This window comes from Atta colombica, unplaced genomic scaffold (genome assembly GCF_001594045.1).
Source record: "Atta colombica isolate Treedump-2 unplaced genomic scaffold, Acol1.0 scaffold163, whole genome shotgun sequence".
Taxonomy (NCBI): Eukaryota; Metazoa; Arthropoda; class Insecta; order Hymenoptera; family Formicidae; genus Atta; species Atta colombica.
The window spans coordinates 481,756-499,403 of NW_017259254.1; the positions used below are offsets into that span (position 1 = coordinate 481,756).

Genomic DNA, 17,648 nt, shown 5'->3' on the forward strand with positions numbered 1-17,648 from the left:
ACTATCGAAACAAAAAAGAAAGATAAAATGGAAATCGAAGTCCTTAGAAATGAATAGCTTCCTTTTCCTGTATTTTTGAATTGTATATCTGATTATTGTCAGATTTAAAAATGATTTTTAACACTTAAAAATTTTGTTTTGAGAAATAACAATAGATGTGCTCTTCAAATTTGTTAATTTTTTAACTATGTATACATATTATTAAGAATAATATTTTTATAAAATAATCAATTATGAAATTTCGAAAAATAGTAAAAAATTCATATTAATGATTCAATATATCAATAATTTATCAATCAATAATCAGAATTAAAAGTTATTCAATACATAGAAGTGTGTTTCACTTAACGCTCGAAATTATTTCGTCCCTGTTATATCAAATATTAAACAAGGATAAATAATATTCGCAATCGTAAGAAAAAAAAAATAAAAGAAGTACGAAAGTAATTTTCAACATTTTCTTTCATTGCTGTGTCAATATGACATGATACTTAACCAAGTAACTCAAATTTTCAAGTATGAATGATTGTAGTTTTACAGCAAAGAATGTAAGCATTTCTAAGAATTTAAAAAAATAAAAAAAAACAGTGAGTTATATATTTGTGTAACAAAGCTGAAAGAAACATGCGTTACGAAAAACGATAATGGGGGGTAAGAAGCTTACACGAGCAGAAACGATTAGGGTTAAAAATCGAAGCGAGAGGAAAAGCAGTAGATTTTCAACTGACAGAGGATTTAAAGACTCAAGAGATAGAGCACGGTATTTTCCGCATAAAAGATACTTTTGCACAGTGCAAATGTAGCTTACCTCTTTCGCGACGTAAAGACCATCGATTTTCCCCGTTGAGGATCAATACGTCGATCTTCGCCGATCAGCCGAAAGTAGGAAGGAAAGAAACTCTGGAAGCTTTAACGGACGTGGACGAAGAGAAGGGAGAGAATATCATGAAAGAACAAGAGCCGGAAAATAAGGCGGAAAATGATAACAGAATGCCGGAGGCGAATTGCGCTTTGGAAACGTGCGGAGAGAAAAGGATCAAGCAAGAGATTTGCATGGATATATTGGCGGAAAAGAAGCGCGATGAAGGTATGAGTCCAACAAGGCTCAGTGAGATAATTAACAAAGAAATAAATGATTCCCTTAAACGGATCAATAACTCTATTAAAGATGCTATGAAAACTCTCGTGAAAAGTTCAATGGTATCTATAAGATGCAAGTATCCAACATATCTTTAGAATTTTTTTTTAGATATTTCATATTTTTCATAAAAATATAAAACTAAACAACAGTAGATTAAACAGTGCTGTCAAAAATATTTTTAGTTTTTTGTAATTTATTGCTCGTTGTAGAAAATAATTAAATAACGAGATAAAATTTTGGTAAATAAACTTCTTCGAAACAGGAAGAGAAACAGTTGATTTTGCCATGTTCAAAGGAACCTAAAGGAATATCCGATACAAGTCGATTCCGCGCACTAGAAGAACGTTGCAAGGAATCACTCAACGTTTGCACCAATCGACAAACTACATGCCATGTTTCACGGCAGAATGATAAATTATCCACACATAACAGTTCGTATCTGTGCAAAAAAATGCATGAGAACGCAATACCATTACCAGTACAAAATAAAATTAACAGTGAAAGAAAGAGTAAAAAGCATTCGAAATCAGCGAATAATGTGAACACCGATAATCACAGAATGACCGGGAATGTCAATATCTATATTTGCTCGGAGACTAATGACAGTAACCAGGTAAGTTTATCAAATAATCCTTTTTACTCAATATAAAATATAAAATTCAGATTTCAAAATACATTAATGGATTAATATTTTGTTTAAAAATACATTTATATTATGTTTACTATTATGAATACGTTATGTATAATTATAAATAATTTAAGTATTTATATTAATAAATCAATACGGATAATGATGGTACCATGAAAAAAGTGAAAGCTAATAAATATTAATGCTGAAATTAATTATTTTGTTATTATATTCATATAATTATCGTACTATGATTATTTCACTAATATATTATAAATTGGAAATAATTATTAATTTATCTAATTATTAATATCTAATTATAATTGATTGTATTCGAAAAGGAAAGAAAAAAATCAAGATCTCCTTACATAGATACAAGCTCTAATACAATTACCGAGTCCAATTCGAGAAGCGCTAGCGCTAGCAGTGCGTCATCATGTAAGCTCATAAATAGCATAAAAGAGAAACAGAAGAAATTGCTAGTGCAGCAGTTGCCTAATTTTATTCATGAGAAGAGTGACGATAATATCATTTGCGATAACGGAACATTACAGCATAAGATCAGCAAGAAGGAATTGAGCGAAACCAACAGCAAGGAAGAAACAATTGTCAAAGTCAACGATGAGAACGTTCGATGTAAGAACGCTATCTCATCGACCAAAGACGATTACTACTGCAAAGATACGAATAATATAGATCTTCAACAGGATTCGTCGTACTTAACGCTTCCATGTTCGAGTTTCAGTGCGTATAACAATATTAAACATTCAGAGTCTTGGATGGCCACGTATCCTTCAGAACCAAAAACCAGGCTAAACGACAATAATGTCTGTCTGTCAAGAGCGATTTGTACCGATGTAAAACAAAGGGATTATCGCAAAAATAATGTTCACGGAAACGATAGCGAATGCACCATATGTCACGCGGTCGATGGTAGCAGGTGGTTACCGAAATCGATCTACACGGAGTGCGCGTTCGACGAGGAACCTAGAGAATATTTCGCCGACAATAGTTGTAAATATCGAAATAAAATATTCCAGGATTCATCAATAAATTGCAATGATATATGGAAGAGACAGACAGGATGTAAATGTTTGCAACAATCTCTCGGAAGTTGCCAAAGAGAAGTAATAGCTCGACAATGGTCCACATGTAGTTGTATTACGGAGGAGGATGAAGATTATTGCAAGAACGTTGAGAAAGAGCTCCCTCAAAATGTGTGCAATGTCGTAGAGAGTCTAGAAAAAATATCCATTTGTCCAACACCTAGAAAATTAGTCAAAAGTGTAACTGTATGCGAGACGTCATCTGACGATGGGAAATGTTTTGAAAAATCACGAAAATATAAGAAGAAAGAGGAATATTTGAAAGACATTAGTGTGTGTGAAACAAGATTTGGAAATTCGGTCGAACCTCCGAAAGTAACAAGAGTCTGTCAGGAATTTGTTACTGAAGAGCATCCAGAAGATATCACAGTTTGCAAGACATTTGGAGAATCGAACGGATTCCCGGAAGAAGCAATAGTTTACAAGACGGAGCATTCTGACTCCAAAGATACTCCAAAGGAAACAATTTGTAAGGAGATTCTCGATTCAAACTTTACCAACCAAGACGATGTTAACAGAGCATCCCTAAACGATGTAAAGGATAAACTTGTGGAAGAAAGTACAACTAGCTCGAACTTAAATAGTATGGAAAAGAATGCTGGCAATAAAAAGATGGTAAAACCAAATAATAAGCATGATGTTGCCCTTAATAGTTTTACAGGACAACAATTTACTAATGTAGAGCAAGATGAACAAATAAACAAAATGATGAATAATGGATTGAAAAATGTACCTCATACTCCCATTGAATCAATTAAAGACTCTAAACCATTGTCAAAAAATGTTTATTCTACATTACCACACGCACAGTTTTATAATCGCTCGAATCTTGTATCTAATTCCAGTGTAAAGAAAACATCGAAATCTCATATTAATCAGCGAAGAATGCAATCGCTTAATCGATCAATGAGGAATCACTTTCAACAATCGAATAATCCTCCGCAAAATTTGATATCAAATAAAAATAATCAACAGGAAGAAAAAACATTAGAAAACTTTCAAAAAAAAGAAGAGAAGCAAGATATTTCAAAAGAAATGAAAATGATTGAGGACAAACAGAGAGAATCATCTTTACGACGATTTAAAAAATTGATCGATGTAATTAGACGTGGTAAGACATTTATTACAGACAGAATAGAAATAGGTAAAATTGAAGCAAAGGAAACAATTGCTGATAGTAAAAGAGATGTTGAACAAGTAGAAATTGCTTCAGAAATTGAGGATAAACTCAATGATACAAAAGATCAGCGAGAGATTATTAAAAAAGTGTCTACATCAATGAAACCACTACAAACAGAGATTACAGATAAAGGTATTATAAATTAATTCATCTTATTAATCTTTAAATAGGAGGGTATATTTTTTAAACCTTACAACTTTTCTTGAGATAAGATTTGTTATAATTTATTTTTTTTCATTGTATTTCTTGTTTTAAAATATGACACTATTTTAGTGTCATTATAATAATTTTCTTGTCTTGTAAAAATTAATTATATAAAGCTTTCAGAATTATTTTCATAAATTTTCTGCAATATTTATTTAAATTGTGAAATATAAGTATTATTACATAATAATATAATATAGCATTTATTTAATATGGGTAAAAATTATTGTTAATCAATTTGTGCGGCATTACGTTAATTTTATATATATTCGTAGAAATTATTAGAAAAATTTTTGTGAGACCAAAACCGATCATGCTAGTAACCGATTTTTATAATTTTTGAAAAAGAAAAGAAGATGGATATTCAAAGAACAGACCAGCCAAAATTATTACGTGTCATCACAGCGAAGAGATCGCATGTTTCATCAATTGTAGTGACAATTGATTCTAAACTCCAACACCCTGAAGTATTATCTGTTCCTACTGAAAAAATTACAACTCATGTTGTCAACCAGGAGAAACCCTCAGAAGAAAAAGTAACTTTGCAGGAACATAGTCCTGTGGAAGTTACGAAAGAAATAAAAGCGGATGTTGTAATTATGCCCGAAATGAATCTTGCCACTGTCGAAGATGCTTCAAAAGATGTTGCTGATGAAAATACAGTTTCCCAAAATATTCTGAATGATACACCAGAAGAAAAATTACAAAATATTCTTATTCTTTGTAAATGCAGTCTACCTTCTGATTCGAATGATTGTTTGTGTTCGATTGCCAAGTATATAAAAGTACTTTGTCCGCAGAAGGAGGAGGAACCGCAAAAATCTGTCCTTTGTACGCGCGAATTACTTTCCAATTCGAATAATAATTTATATTCCATTGTCAAATGCACAAAGTGCAATAATATTATTGATAATTGCCCTTGCAAAGACAATAGATTTAAACAAAACAAAATTTATTGTGCATATTGTCGTTTATCAACCATGCAATGTATCTGTACATTAAATCTAAAGAATTGCTTGAAGACTAATAAACCAGAATTTCATGATATATCACCTTCAAAGATCAGCTCCAAAATCTCCACAAATTATTGTATAAAAAAGCGGAAAGAACGCAAATGCAGAAAGACCACGACTTGTTTCCATTCTCACGAAGAATGTAAATGTAGATGGTGTGCAACGCCAGGCAATTTTTCAAGAATTATTGATAAATGCAAGTAAGAGATATAATAAAATGGTAATGTACGATTTTAAATAAATACATTTATTAAATATTAATTAGTTAATATTTATATATTAGTTAATATTTATTAAATATTTATTTATTTCGATATACTTTTTAATCATAATTCCGACAAAAAAACAATACTCAGATATACATATTTTTATAAATCTTTCGGTCACGATTTCCCGAAATATTTGGTAGGTGTGAGTTACAAGAGAGGTGCAGTAACTGCGGTAAACTAAGAAATCAATGTTACTGTGCTACATTGACTTTAGTAAAGTGTCATAAGAACAAGAAAACCGATAATCACAAGAGGACAATGATTTGTCTATACTGTGATAATCCCCAAGACAAATGCACATGCAAAGCACCAATCGGAAAGTGCTTGTATTGCGGATTGCCGTCAGATGTTTGCAACTGTCAAGATGACAAGGGTCACGTTCATGATTCTGAACGGATTGCTAAAAGATCGAATGAGAATCGAACGATTTGCGTCACCAGTTGGAAACCGAAGAGGGAAATCAGACAATATTTCGAAAGAAACTATGAAGATTTTGAGCCGTATTTCTCTAAGGAATGTCAATGCTGCAAAAAGCGACAACGTCCTAAGGAACTACCTTATCAACGGCTCAATGTTTTCTCAGAAGTGATGAATGAACTGCAACAGAAGATGAGCGACTCCGTATGCTGCGCACAATGCTGGAGAAATCCTTGTTGTTGTGGATGGCCGGTCGATCAAGATAAGAGAAAGGAAGAAAGGAAAGCCGAAAATCATCTCAAGTATATAAAAGAATCATTTGTCTGACAAGATTTCTTTTTCATTTATTTACATAAAAACGTGTCAGAGAAATATTAAACATAAAATTTTTTATTGAGTCTTATGTAAGTTTCATGCTACATAAATACTCAGATGGTATCTACCATACAATTTCATGCTGTTAGATTTTAAATGAGTTTTTATTACTTCTTTTCCTTCAAGACTGTTTTCAAGTTATTATTCTAATAATTATACTTATTCTAGCAGTAGTTTGACTAACGGTCAACGTTCTAAATAATTCCTCTATATTCTCTTTCTTCTACTGAGTGGGTCAAAAGTATTGAATCGATAAAAATAATTTAATGCTTACAAATTTAAACTTCTTAAACAAATATTTAAAAGTAAATTAATGATTTTTTTATGTAAAATTTTTACGTAAAATGATTATTTTACGTAAAATTTTCCAAATAATGCATATTTATAGCTAGCTGGTGATATTTAAGTGAAAATCATCAAATTTTTGAGTAGCTTAAAACGTTTAAATATATACTTGCATTGACATAAAAATGATCTCGACATAAGCAAGTTATTCTAGTATAAACATCCTAACAAGTAGCAAATAATTGTTTAAATTAAAACTTTTCTGTAATTAATTTATTTATTATACTTAAACTTTGTACTGAATTATTCTCGTATCTACCATTGTTTAGTCACGCCAAAATAGAAAGATCATCTGAAAGCAAGTCATCAAATAATTATCAGTATAGTCGAAATTCTAGAAACGAGCGTAAAAGCACTGAAAAATTGATACCAATTCGACATATTGGTTGCGTTTGTAAATTAACACCGTGCAGATACAAGAAAGACAAATCCATTTGTAAGAAACCGCTGGCAAAATGTTATTACTGCAAAAGTTTGCCTTGCACGTAAGTAAAAACAAATTACATTTAGGATTTTAAATTATAAACTTTTTTTTATTGATATTGTCAGTATCTAATTTATATCGGTACCGTTTGAACGATAAAGATTTTGTAAATAAGCGAATGTTATTATTATGCTTTGTTTCATCAGGGCCTCTATTTTTGAAAAGAAACGTAGGAAAATAGGAAAATACGTTACGCTTATTGCCATAGTAATTTATTATAAGTATTTTTCGTATATGTTTCTTTTCAAAAATAGGAGCCCAAGTCTAATGAGGCCCATATATGTACTTTTTATGCTGTTTTCTTTATTGCATTCTTTGTTGCAGTTGCATTACTGTAAAATAACCAAAGCCGTGCAGGTATTTATTCGATGATTAATCGAATGCAAAGACGAAAAGAACTTTACCAATTCAAGAAACAGATATAGGAAGATAAATGACGTTTAATTATATAATACTTGCAATCATTGGTGAACCAAATAACAAGTAAATATAACAGCGGCGTATAGTTATTGCATAAAATTCACGTATTTAAAAGACAAAAGAATAATAAAAATTTTAGTTATTAATATTTTTATGTCATATGTATTACTTAGGATATGTCTAATTTTATCTTCATTAATTATTCTCGACCTAATTTTTATATTTTATTAAATATTTTATTAAATATTTTATGAAATAAATAACAATTATAAACAAATTATTTATACAGATGCTCGATTTTATAACTAATAAAACAGAAAATTTGTAAATATTATTCGCGACTTTCGCTAAAAATATCTTTCTTATGTTATAGCATTAACAATTCTGGATTAACTCATAAATATAATTTCCGGCGTATGTAATAAATATTTTTTTTATGTGCTCTAAATAGCAAAGAATAATCTGTGGCATAATACAAAATTATTTTTATGATTTAAACGTTTATATGTACAATATTTCAACGAATAAATTGGGCATAATTATACGTATATTATGAATACAATCTATATTTATGTTGCTAAAATAATTAAGATATTTTCATGATTTCTAATTTCGTAATGTTCTTGAATAATACAGATTGTTAACTAAGACTAGTAATATTTCATCGAGTTATAAGAGAGATAAGAGAATTCAACAACACTACGCACATATATATATATATTTTTTTTTGTACATATACTTTGTATATTGAAAAGAATGTATATAGTCTCGAAACTCAAGAAAACAAATTATCGCCATCTTAATAATTATCACGTGATGCGATAACAATTGATGAATACCGAAATGTTGTTTAAAAAGTCATCTGTTTGTATGGTAATGTGCATACGGAGGCAATGTTTTTTTAGTATCTAATATCATTGCATGCACTTTAAACGGACAGATGACTTTTTAACCATTATGATTAGTCAAATTTTAAACTTAAAAAACTACTTTACGGAAAAAATGTTCATATTTTTATTATTTAATTTTTTACGAAGTTTTATATTACAATAATATTATACCTTCGATACATTCTATATATCTATAATTTTAAATTATGAACAATAAACAAATTTTGCTAACTTAAAATTTATGATATTTATATATTATTAATTTACATAAATAAAGTTATGGTTCTTTTATAAAAATGTTAGAAAATGTATAAAACGTAAGTAGTAGTTTTGAAATATTTTATATTGTTTTAAAATGAAAAGTGTATGTATGTATATAGATGTTATTTCTTTCTTTTCTTTCCATAATTTCCTGCCTATTAAGGTGAGTCACAATACTATGAATATAGACATAATTATACGAACAAAAAAATAGACAAAGGATATCAAGATATAAAATCTTTCTTTATATACAAGATGTTTCTTAATGTTCTTAAATTGGTTGTTATGATTTTTGAGATATTTTCAATGAGTTGACGATAAAATATTTTTAACAAAAGTTTATTGGCTTTTAGAAAAGAATTAAGCAAGAAAAATTTCAAAATTGTTCATTTTTTTTACAAAAAAAGTTAAATTATATTTTTTCAAATAGAAACGGAAATTTTTTTTTATATTCTTACATATATAAAAAGACGATTTCATTCACAAAAATACTACTAGTACAAATAATATAATTCATAAATAATCTATCTGTTAATATCAAAAATAGTGAAACATGACTATAGGTAACATATATATAAAAACATATATAAAAATAGTAGTTGTCGAATTAAGTCGTCAAAATTCGTAAAAAGAATAGAAACATAAGATAGCAATCGATTCCAATAACATTCTGTAAATTCTGCATTATTATTTTATAAATAAAGCTTTCGACGGGATAGTCATAAAAATAGAAAATCGTGACAATAAATTTTTTATCTGCGTTTCCTTTTTTCACAAATTATAGAACTAAATTCAGCTTCATTCTTTTTATTGGTCGAAAAATAGCTCGTAGAGTGAAGTTCACAAAATGACAAAGGTTGAAAAATAGCCTACCGAAGAAAGAAATTCACAAAATGTTGTAATCGGACGATCAGCTCCAAGCCCCCCTACTCCAGTAATGGGTACCTTATACCGCATATAAGATGCGGTACTCGCGTTGTACTAGACCGGTACCAGCTGTAAGCGAGCAAAGACAGTGAGGTAGTACGGATTAGTACGTTCACGCAGTTAGTGCTCAGCGTACAGAGACTAAAGATCGCATAAATCTTTTGTTTTCCCTTCGCTTTCGAAGTCACGCTGCATTCTACGAGTCAGAATCGGTTGATGGAAAACGAGTCTCCCGTTTTAACGTTCACGGTTTTCCGGTGCTGGAGAATTTCTTTGTAGTGCAATCGCCGCGTTCCTTCCTGTGTCTGTGGGAAAGTGGAGAGAAACTTTTGCCGATTGAATAAAATTGCTGAAGTGTCGAGATAGAGCGGCTGAAAAATGGAGATCTGCAATCGAGAGGACCGACTATACGATATGCCATGCAAAAAAGCGTTGCGCCTTGTTGACAACGGGGAGAAACTCCGGCGGGAGAAAGTTTCCACCCTGCGGGAACTTATAGATGCGCTCTACGAGGCCTACAACACAGATAATGTGAATATCGATTACGTTCAGAACCTGATGATGGACTATAAGAGCAATCCCGCGGAATGGAAGAAATTTGCCAAGTTTGACAGATACAGGTATTTGATGTTTATTTATTTATATACGAATTTTACTCAATTTTACTTATATAAAACAAATATTTTTTTAAACAATATTAAACGAATTATCTTTTAAGATCGTAATATGAATACACAACAAATAGGAAATAAAAGTCCTACAGTTAAATGTGTACGGTTAAATTCGATCTTTAATACTAAATAATTCGGTGCGAGCTTATATATTTATATCCAATTCTGCAAATTGCGTGCGGAATTTAATTATTAAAATTATTATTAAAATTGTTTATAGAGTTTAAGATGTTTATTAACATCAGATTATTAAGATCTTTCTAAGATACCTATGAGCATTAATATTATCAAATTGTTTGTCAATTTAATTTGCGATATTTACTTTAGTTCTGTTAGAATTACGTTTCAAGATTGAAAATTAAATTCGCATAATTTTTAAGATTATAAGAGAATATGCAGTATTATATAAATTTATATTGAATTATTTAAGCATTAAAGATCTAGCTTAATCGTTCAGTGCCTTTATTTATTTATTGTATATCTTTTAAATTTTTTAGTATATAAATTAACTCTTTTAATATAAGATGCAACAGACGTTGTATTATTATTATTATTACAACAAGATTATCGTTTTAATTTTTTATATGATTATCAAATATACGCAAATTATGACGATAAGAATAGTTAAATCTATATAACAAATAAAAATGTATGATACCAGTAATATAATCATCTGTGATAAACTATACTGAAAAATATTTCTGGCGCGATAAATATATCTCAACAATTAATCGCGGAAATACAAGAAATTAAAAAGTCTTGAATAACGTTCGCTATATTATGTTATGTATTTTATTCCAAAAATAAAATTATATCGCTTTCAATCTGATAATTGGTAAGTTTACATGCCTGATTCACGATTCCACAGAATATATATCTGATGTAATTGTACAACGTATACAACTTGTTAAAACGTGATGAGAATTGTGGCGTGCATGCGGAAATGTTTTCATTAACTATCAGCTAATTATACATCGATAATTACAGCACTATTGCAAATAAAATCACCGTGTAACGGTGATCAATTAGGGACATTCCGGAGAAATACGTCGTATTTGATAACTAAAAGATGAGAGCACAATAAATATTTTTGTTATTTAACATATTTGAAATACGTAAATAGAACATATATAACAACGCAAAATTGTGAAATGAAATTAATCTGGCGAAGTTCAGAATGTTATCGGTAGTATGTTCTTCGCTTGTTCTATCTCTCTCTCTAATGCTCCCACGTCAAAATATGAAAAGAAAAATTTGGTAACCTTGTTCTGATGTGATCCATAACACACTATTACCACTAGTATTTATGATAGAAGTAGATGATTTAATGATCGTCAGACAAAACATCAGAAAAACAAATTAGCAGAATTGTGTCATCGCTTCATTTTTTCTGATCATCAATCTCATGACTACCGTAAATAATAGATAACTAATATACGCAACGAAATATACATAGTCTTCAAAAAAGAATCATTGTGTTTACGAAGAGAGTGTGACAAAAATGTAAAAAGAAATGCTGAGTTGATGTCAGGAAATATTTGGAAACAGAAAAGAAAACTTTTAAGGCAAACAAGATACTTTGTGCCAGATTAAAATTATTTGCATTTAACTAATTAACAATTTTATTAATTATCTCATAAAGATAAGAATGCACGAGGATAAATTTCGGATTAAAAGGAAAATTCTCTTGTTCTTCGCAACTATATTTACCAGGATGCATATTACACACGTATAATTACGATAACTGGATTAGCTTATTTATTACGCGTGATCTGGACATATCTTCATTTTCGTTCGATAAAGGAGACAGAGAGACAGAAAGAGAGAGAGAGAGAGAGAGAGAGAGAGAGAGAGAGAGAGAGAGAATGTTTCAGAATTATTAGACACTACCGACAATGTTATCTCTGTGAACATGTTGCAACTCGTATTTTCATATTCAGAGCGCAGATAAGCGTTTTACTTAGCAGAAAGATTACTGTATATAATATTCAAACGTTTTAAGCATCCGAGAAACACATTTCTGTTGATATTCAAGAATTTTTGTTTTTTCTCAAATAATTCTTAATTTTTTTTCTTCTTTCTTTCATCATATGTTATATTATCGAGTGCTGTCGGAAATACGACAACTAGTTTAACATCTTGCTAATTGTCGAAGATGTTGCACAGCTCTTGATTAGGCAAGCGACCGTAAAGAGGAACGAAAATAAGTTTACGAGTTCGCGAGATAACGAGCGCGTTGGACGCAGGTGGAATTACTGTGTGCAGTAGTTGGAGATCCACGTGACTCGGGAAAGTACGGAAACTACGGGCACGTTTACCGGTTTTGCTGACAACACAAAGTAGAACGTAATGCTGTGTGGCAGGCAAATATTCCTTCTACTTCGAGATCGTTCTTACGAAAGGTCACTAGAAAGATAAACATTTTGGCGTCATATTTCAATTCAATGGGTTATCATATTGTTCAACGCTTTCAACGTCAATCGGTAGGCGAATGTGCTATGTGATTACAGAAATTGTTGACAATACAAAAAATCAACAAATTAATGATAAATTTAGTGATATATTGAAGAAACATTTTTCTGTAAAAATGAGTAATGGAATGTTTTTAAAATCTAGAAATTTTTATTTTTGAGACAAACGTAAAATCTATCAATATTTAGATTTTTTTAGATTTTTGCGCGCTTTAGATTTTTGGAATGTTTTTATTCAACATGCTTTTATTCGATGAAGAATACTTGTATCTGCAAGCGTACAAAATATTCGTTTATATCACAGTTCCAAATTAATACTTAGATATATTTAAATTGAGGGATTTGAAGATCTCTTCACACTTTGTATGAGATGATATTCTTTACTTAAAACATTTACAAAATTAATAGTTAATATTAATATCGAATAAAATGAAGATAACGTAATTCTCTCTCTCTTGATTATTTTAAAAATTATATTTTCCTTAAACGGATATTAAATCTTGTTATTTAAAGGTATTATTTAGGAAATTAGAAACAGTAATAAATAAATATCCACAGACAATCGACCAGTGAACGTTATATATATATACACACACACACACACACACACACACACACACAGAGAGAGATATATACATATATAGTTGATTATATGTATTGTTATATGTATTGTATGTATTTTCCATGTATATATTCTCTTTCTCCATGATTGCGTTCTGCGCAATCCAGAGAACATTGGTATCTGTACATCGCATGACATTCGTGAAAAAAAAATGCGGACGAAACGTATGCCGTGCAAAACATTGGAACTTTCAAATTATATTCGCTCTGCTGCATCTCACATTTCACTGCTGGAATCACAGATCACCGATTCGTAAATCGTGCACTCTACATTAATGCTTCTCGTAAATGCTTGTTTTTTTTGGGATGATGAGATAATTATTTTTTTAGGACGATAAGGTAATTGTCAAATGTTACAAAAAGTTGATAATTACTTAATAACACTGTATTACCAATTCGGATTAATTTAGATTTAAATAATTGTTCTTTTCGAGAAGATGGATTTTCTTTATTTTTCTGCTAAAATTTTTTAATCGCATTACAATTTAAACACATAATCTGAGCTAAAACTAAAACATATATGTCAAGTAATATAATTGATTTAAGTTTTACCAATATTGTGATTTGTATTTTTTAAAGGACTAGTTTATTTCTAAGCTAGTTTATTTCTTACAAAATCTATACCGATTTAAAAGCTAATTTTATACTGATTCTTTTTGTTAAAAGAAGTAGATTCGAATTAATTTAATCGATAAATATATTAATTAAGATAGATCAATAGCTATTATTTTGCTATTAATATGAAAATTTGTTGATTATGTGTGTGTGTGTGTGTGTGTGTGTGTGTGTGTGTGTGCGCCCGCGTGTGTGCGTGTGTGTGTGCGTGTGTGTGCGTGTGCGTGTATGTTTGCGTGCGTGCGTGTGCGTGCGTGTGCGCGCGCGTGTGTGTGTGTGTGTGTGTGTGTGTGTGTGAGATACACATTATGTGATTAAAATCTGCACACTAATAATCATTTAAAGTGTATGAACATTTAAAATGTGTTCGAGATTTTCGAAAGGTACTGACCGATAGCAATGGAATAAGAAAATTTTGACCAGTCGAACAACATTTTCAAAGGAAAAATATTAAATTGTAACACTCGACGTTTTGTGTGCAGATATACCAGAAACTTAGTTGACGAAGGGAACGGCAGGTTCAATCTCATGGTATTGTGCTGGGGAGAAGGTCATGGGTCAGCCATACACGATCATGCCAACTCGCATTGTGTAATGAAAATGCTCCAGGGGAAATTATGCGAGGTACGGAAATTACGGATAATTATTGGGAATCATTTCAGACCACAGACCATATCATACATACTTTGTGATGTAAAACTGAGATACCAAAGTGCATTATTTTTTATTGTTAGACAAGGTACGCGTGGCCCGAAGGATCAGAGATGAAAAATGATGCGGAGGAACTCAAGGAACTTAAGAAGAACACGCTTGATATAAACGAGATCTGTTATATTAATGGTGACTTTTTTTAAATTAAATCCTAAACGATAAATCTTACATATTCAGTACAGTTCAGTATGAGAATCAAAAATTAACATTTTAACAATTTATTTTATTATCGAGTTGATGAAATATATCGAGTCTGATGAAATACAAAAGATATTTGTACAGGGGAGATTTTAATTTTAAAAAAGCCTTATTTATAGAATTTTAGAAAATAAACATTAATTAGTAATTTATTAATAGTATATATTAATAGTTCTGTCTTAATATAAATAAAAAAATTTCGCAAAAATTACTATGTTCATGGAATTAAATTAAAAACTAAGTTTCTCGATTAAATAAATACTTTTTATGTGTATACTTTTACGCGTTCAAATAATACAATTTTTCATTTACGTTTATTAAATAATATATTTTAATTATTATACATCTTTTTAAGAAATAATTTTGAGAATTATACGATCTATCTTATTCTTTATTAATAAATTACTAATTAATCTTTTTCTTTTGAAAAATAAATTATTTTTAAAGGTATGTCCTCTGTATGAATACTTTTTACATTCACCGTATTATGTATTATTTGAATTCAATCGAAATTGTTCAATTATTCCCTAGATTTCTACATTGTATTTTTTCAGTGAAAATAGAATAATTTTGATCAAAATCCATTCCGAACAGTTTTATAATACATGCTCTGATCATTTTTGCAAACGTGAATTCTAAAACAAAATTACAAGTGAATCTTTTATTTTATTTATAAATAAATTCATTTATGCGAATAATATAATTCTGTATACATATGTGTATATACATATTTTAAAATAATCTCTGATATTTTTTCCATTCGAAAGATTCACTAGGTTTACACCGTGTCGAAAATCCAAGCGCGGTAAATCCCGCGGTCTCTCTGCATCTGTACTCGCCGCCATTCTCGTCGTGTTCGGTTTTCAACAAGCAAACCGGACAAAAGTCTACGTGTAAGGTCACATTTTGGTCCAAGTACGGGGAAGGAAGAAACCGGGTAAAAAACTATTTGCATATCTCTCAAAAGTTTTATCTTACCGTGCAATTCTCGATCTACCTCTCCGCCAAGATGCATATCAAAGAATCTTGCAGCATCCCGAAGTTGCATTTACGGCGCTGAAAGTCATTACAAAGATTTAAATTCAGTTACGAAAGAAATAATCGAATCTTCGTCTCTTTACAGAAAAATTCTAGAGTTAGTTCACATCAAACTAGCGGAACGTCTTTATTCATATCTTTCTTCAATTTCTTTTTCCATTTTCATACAATTAAGTTTCGCAAGTTCTAATATGATCGAGTATACCTAATTGATATGAAAAATTTAACGAGTGAAATACTGGCGAATCCACGATGGAGACAATTGATTACCTTAAATTTCTCCTTTTTTTTTAAATATTTATAGTAAAATATTATATATTATATTTTTAATATTTTTAAAATACTTAATCACTGCAATTTTGATATTCGACAAATATTTTTTAATTAAAAAAATTCCTAGATTTTTAAGGCTTATTGCTTTATTGTAGACATCGTATTATGCAAAAGTTTATGTTGCAGCTTTTATTTTCTGTCCGTTTTCCTGGTATAGAAGTATTACTTTTTTAATGTATGCCAATAATAATTTCATAATATAAAACCTTTCAATATAAATCTTTTCGTATTTGATACATATTTTTAAAAAACTTTTCGCTTGCGATGCACAAATTCATAAATAAAAACAATAAAGTATAAAAACTATGGGAAATAATGCAATGTTTTTATTTTTATTTCTTTTGTTTGCTTGTTCGCTTTAAGCGTATGGGATTAGAAAGAAACTTATTAACAATCCAAAAGTATATAAATCCGTCAAGTGCCTCAGAAGTTCCTGGATCCGTCAGTGGTAGAGCAAGCGGAAATTTAACAAATATATAATTTATAGCAAATTCAAGATGCCAGATCTCCCGAGGATAACTAATCTGAGCAAGAGAGCAGAAATACCACCAGCGATATGCCAATTAAGCGTATGCGACAAAGTAATATCGTATACGGAAAACGATTTGCATTTTCTTGGATTGGACCTAGTTTACTATGCATGAATTAACTAAAATGTTAATAATTGTGTTATTACTATTGTCCAATTTTCATCGTGTAGTCGTATTTAAGTACTTAAATTTACTTGTAAGAATCTGTAGATATTTTTATGTAAGAGAATACGTACATTTCATGTCTATTTCTTTTATGATATCTATAAATAAGTTAAATTACTAATCAAATAAAGAATATAAGAAAAAAAAATTTTATTTTATATACTTTATGCATGCATTAAACTCTTATCTGTCACTAAAATATTGACGAACAATAATTGTCCTCTGTCCTCTGTCAATAATTAATAACTCGATAAATTATAAAAAATAACATCAATATTTTATAAAAAATTATATCAATATTGTAATTTTTCCCATTTAGCAATATAAATATACTCTTTCAAATAGGAAGTCAAAATAATGATATATTGATTAAATCATAAAAAAAAAACGACATAAATTTGGTATAATCGATCAATAATATTATATTGATATTATTTTGGTTTTCTTGTTCCCCTTGGATTTATATTTATTAATTATTTACCTTAAATATTGAAAGTGTATTGTTAATCATTTATTTTGAGTATTGAAGATACTGTTGACAGTACTTTTTAATCTCAAAATAAATGATTAATTGATCAGTTACTAGTATTAAATTTCTATAAAGGTAATAAACATATATTGTACATAATAGTTAT

At 29.7% G+C, this 17,648-nt stretch overlaps 3 protein-coding genes across 3 annotated transcripts in view; all 3 read left to right on the plus strand.

Annotated features, from left to right (window-relative positions):
* LOC108685963 overlaps positions 1-5,722 on the plus strand; it is an 18,289-nt gene extending 12,567 nt beyond the window's left edge. Inside the window, 7 exon segments of the mRNA XM_018190978.1 lie at positions 849-914; positions 916-1,200; positions 1,404-1,754; positions 2,253-2,322; positions 2,385-4,187; positions 4,608-5,090; positions 5,682-5,722. Coding sequence (XP_018046467.1) covers positions 849-914; positions 916-1,200; positions 1,404-1,754; positions 2,253-2,322; positions 2,385-4,187; positions 4,608-5,090; positions 5,682-5,722 — 3,099 coding nt within the window.
* Positions 5,723-5,799: 77 nt separating this feature from the next.
* LOC108686036 lies at positions 5,800-7,563 on the plus strand. Its single transcript, XM_018191079.1, has 3 exons — positions 5,800-6,260; positions 7,017-7,163; positions 7,487-7,563. The coding sequence occupies exons 1-3, from the start codon at positions 5,800-5,802 to the stop codon at positions 7,503-7,505; spliced, it is 627 nt and encodes a 208-aa protein (XP_018046568.1). The 3' UTR covers positions 7,506-7,563.
* Positions 7,564-10,038: 2,475 nt separating this feature from the next.
* On the plus strand, positions 10,039-16,934 carry LOC108686074 (cysteine dioxygenase type 1). Its single transcript, XM_018191156.1, has 5 exons — positions 10,039-10,280; positions 14,521-14,662; positions 14,773-14,878; positions 15,715-15,884; positions 16,806-16,934. The coding sequence occupies exons 1-5, from the start codon at positions 10,039-10,041 to the stop codon at positions 16,839-16,841; spliced, it is 696 nt and encodes a 231-aa protein (XP_018046645.1). The 3' UTR covers positions 16,842-16,934.
* Positions 16,935-17,648: the final 714 nt, after the last annotated feature.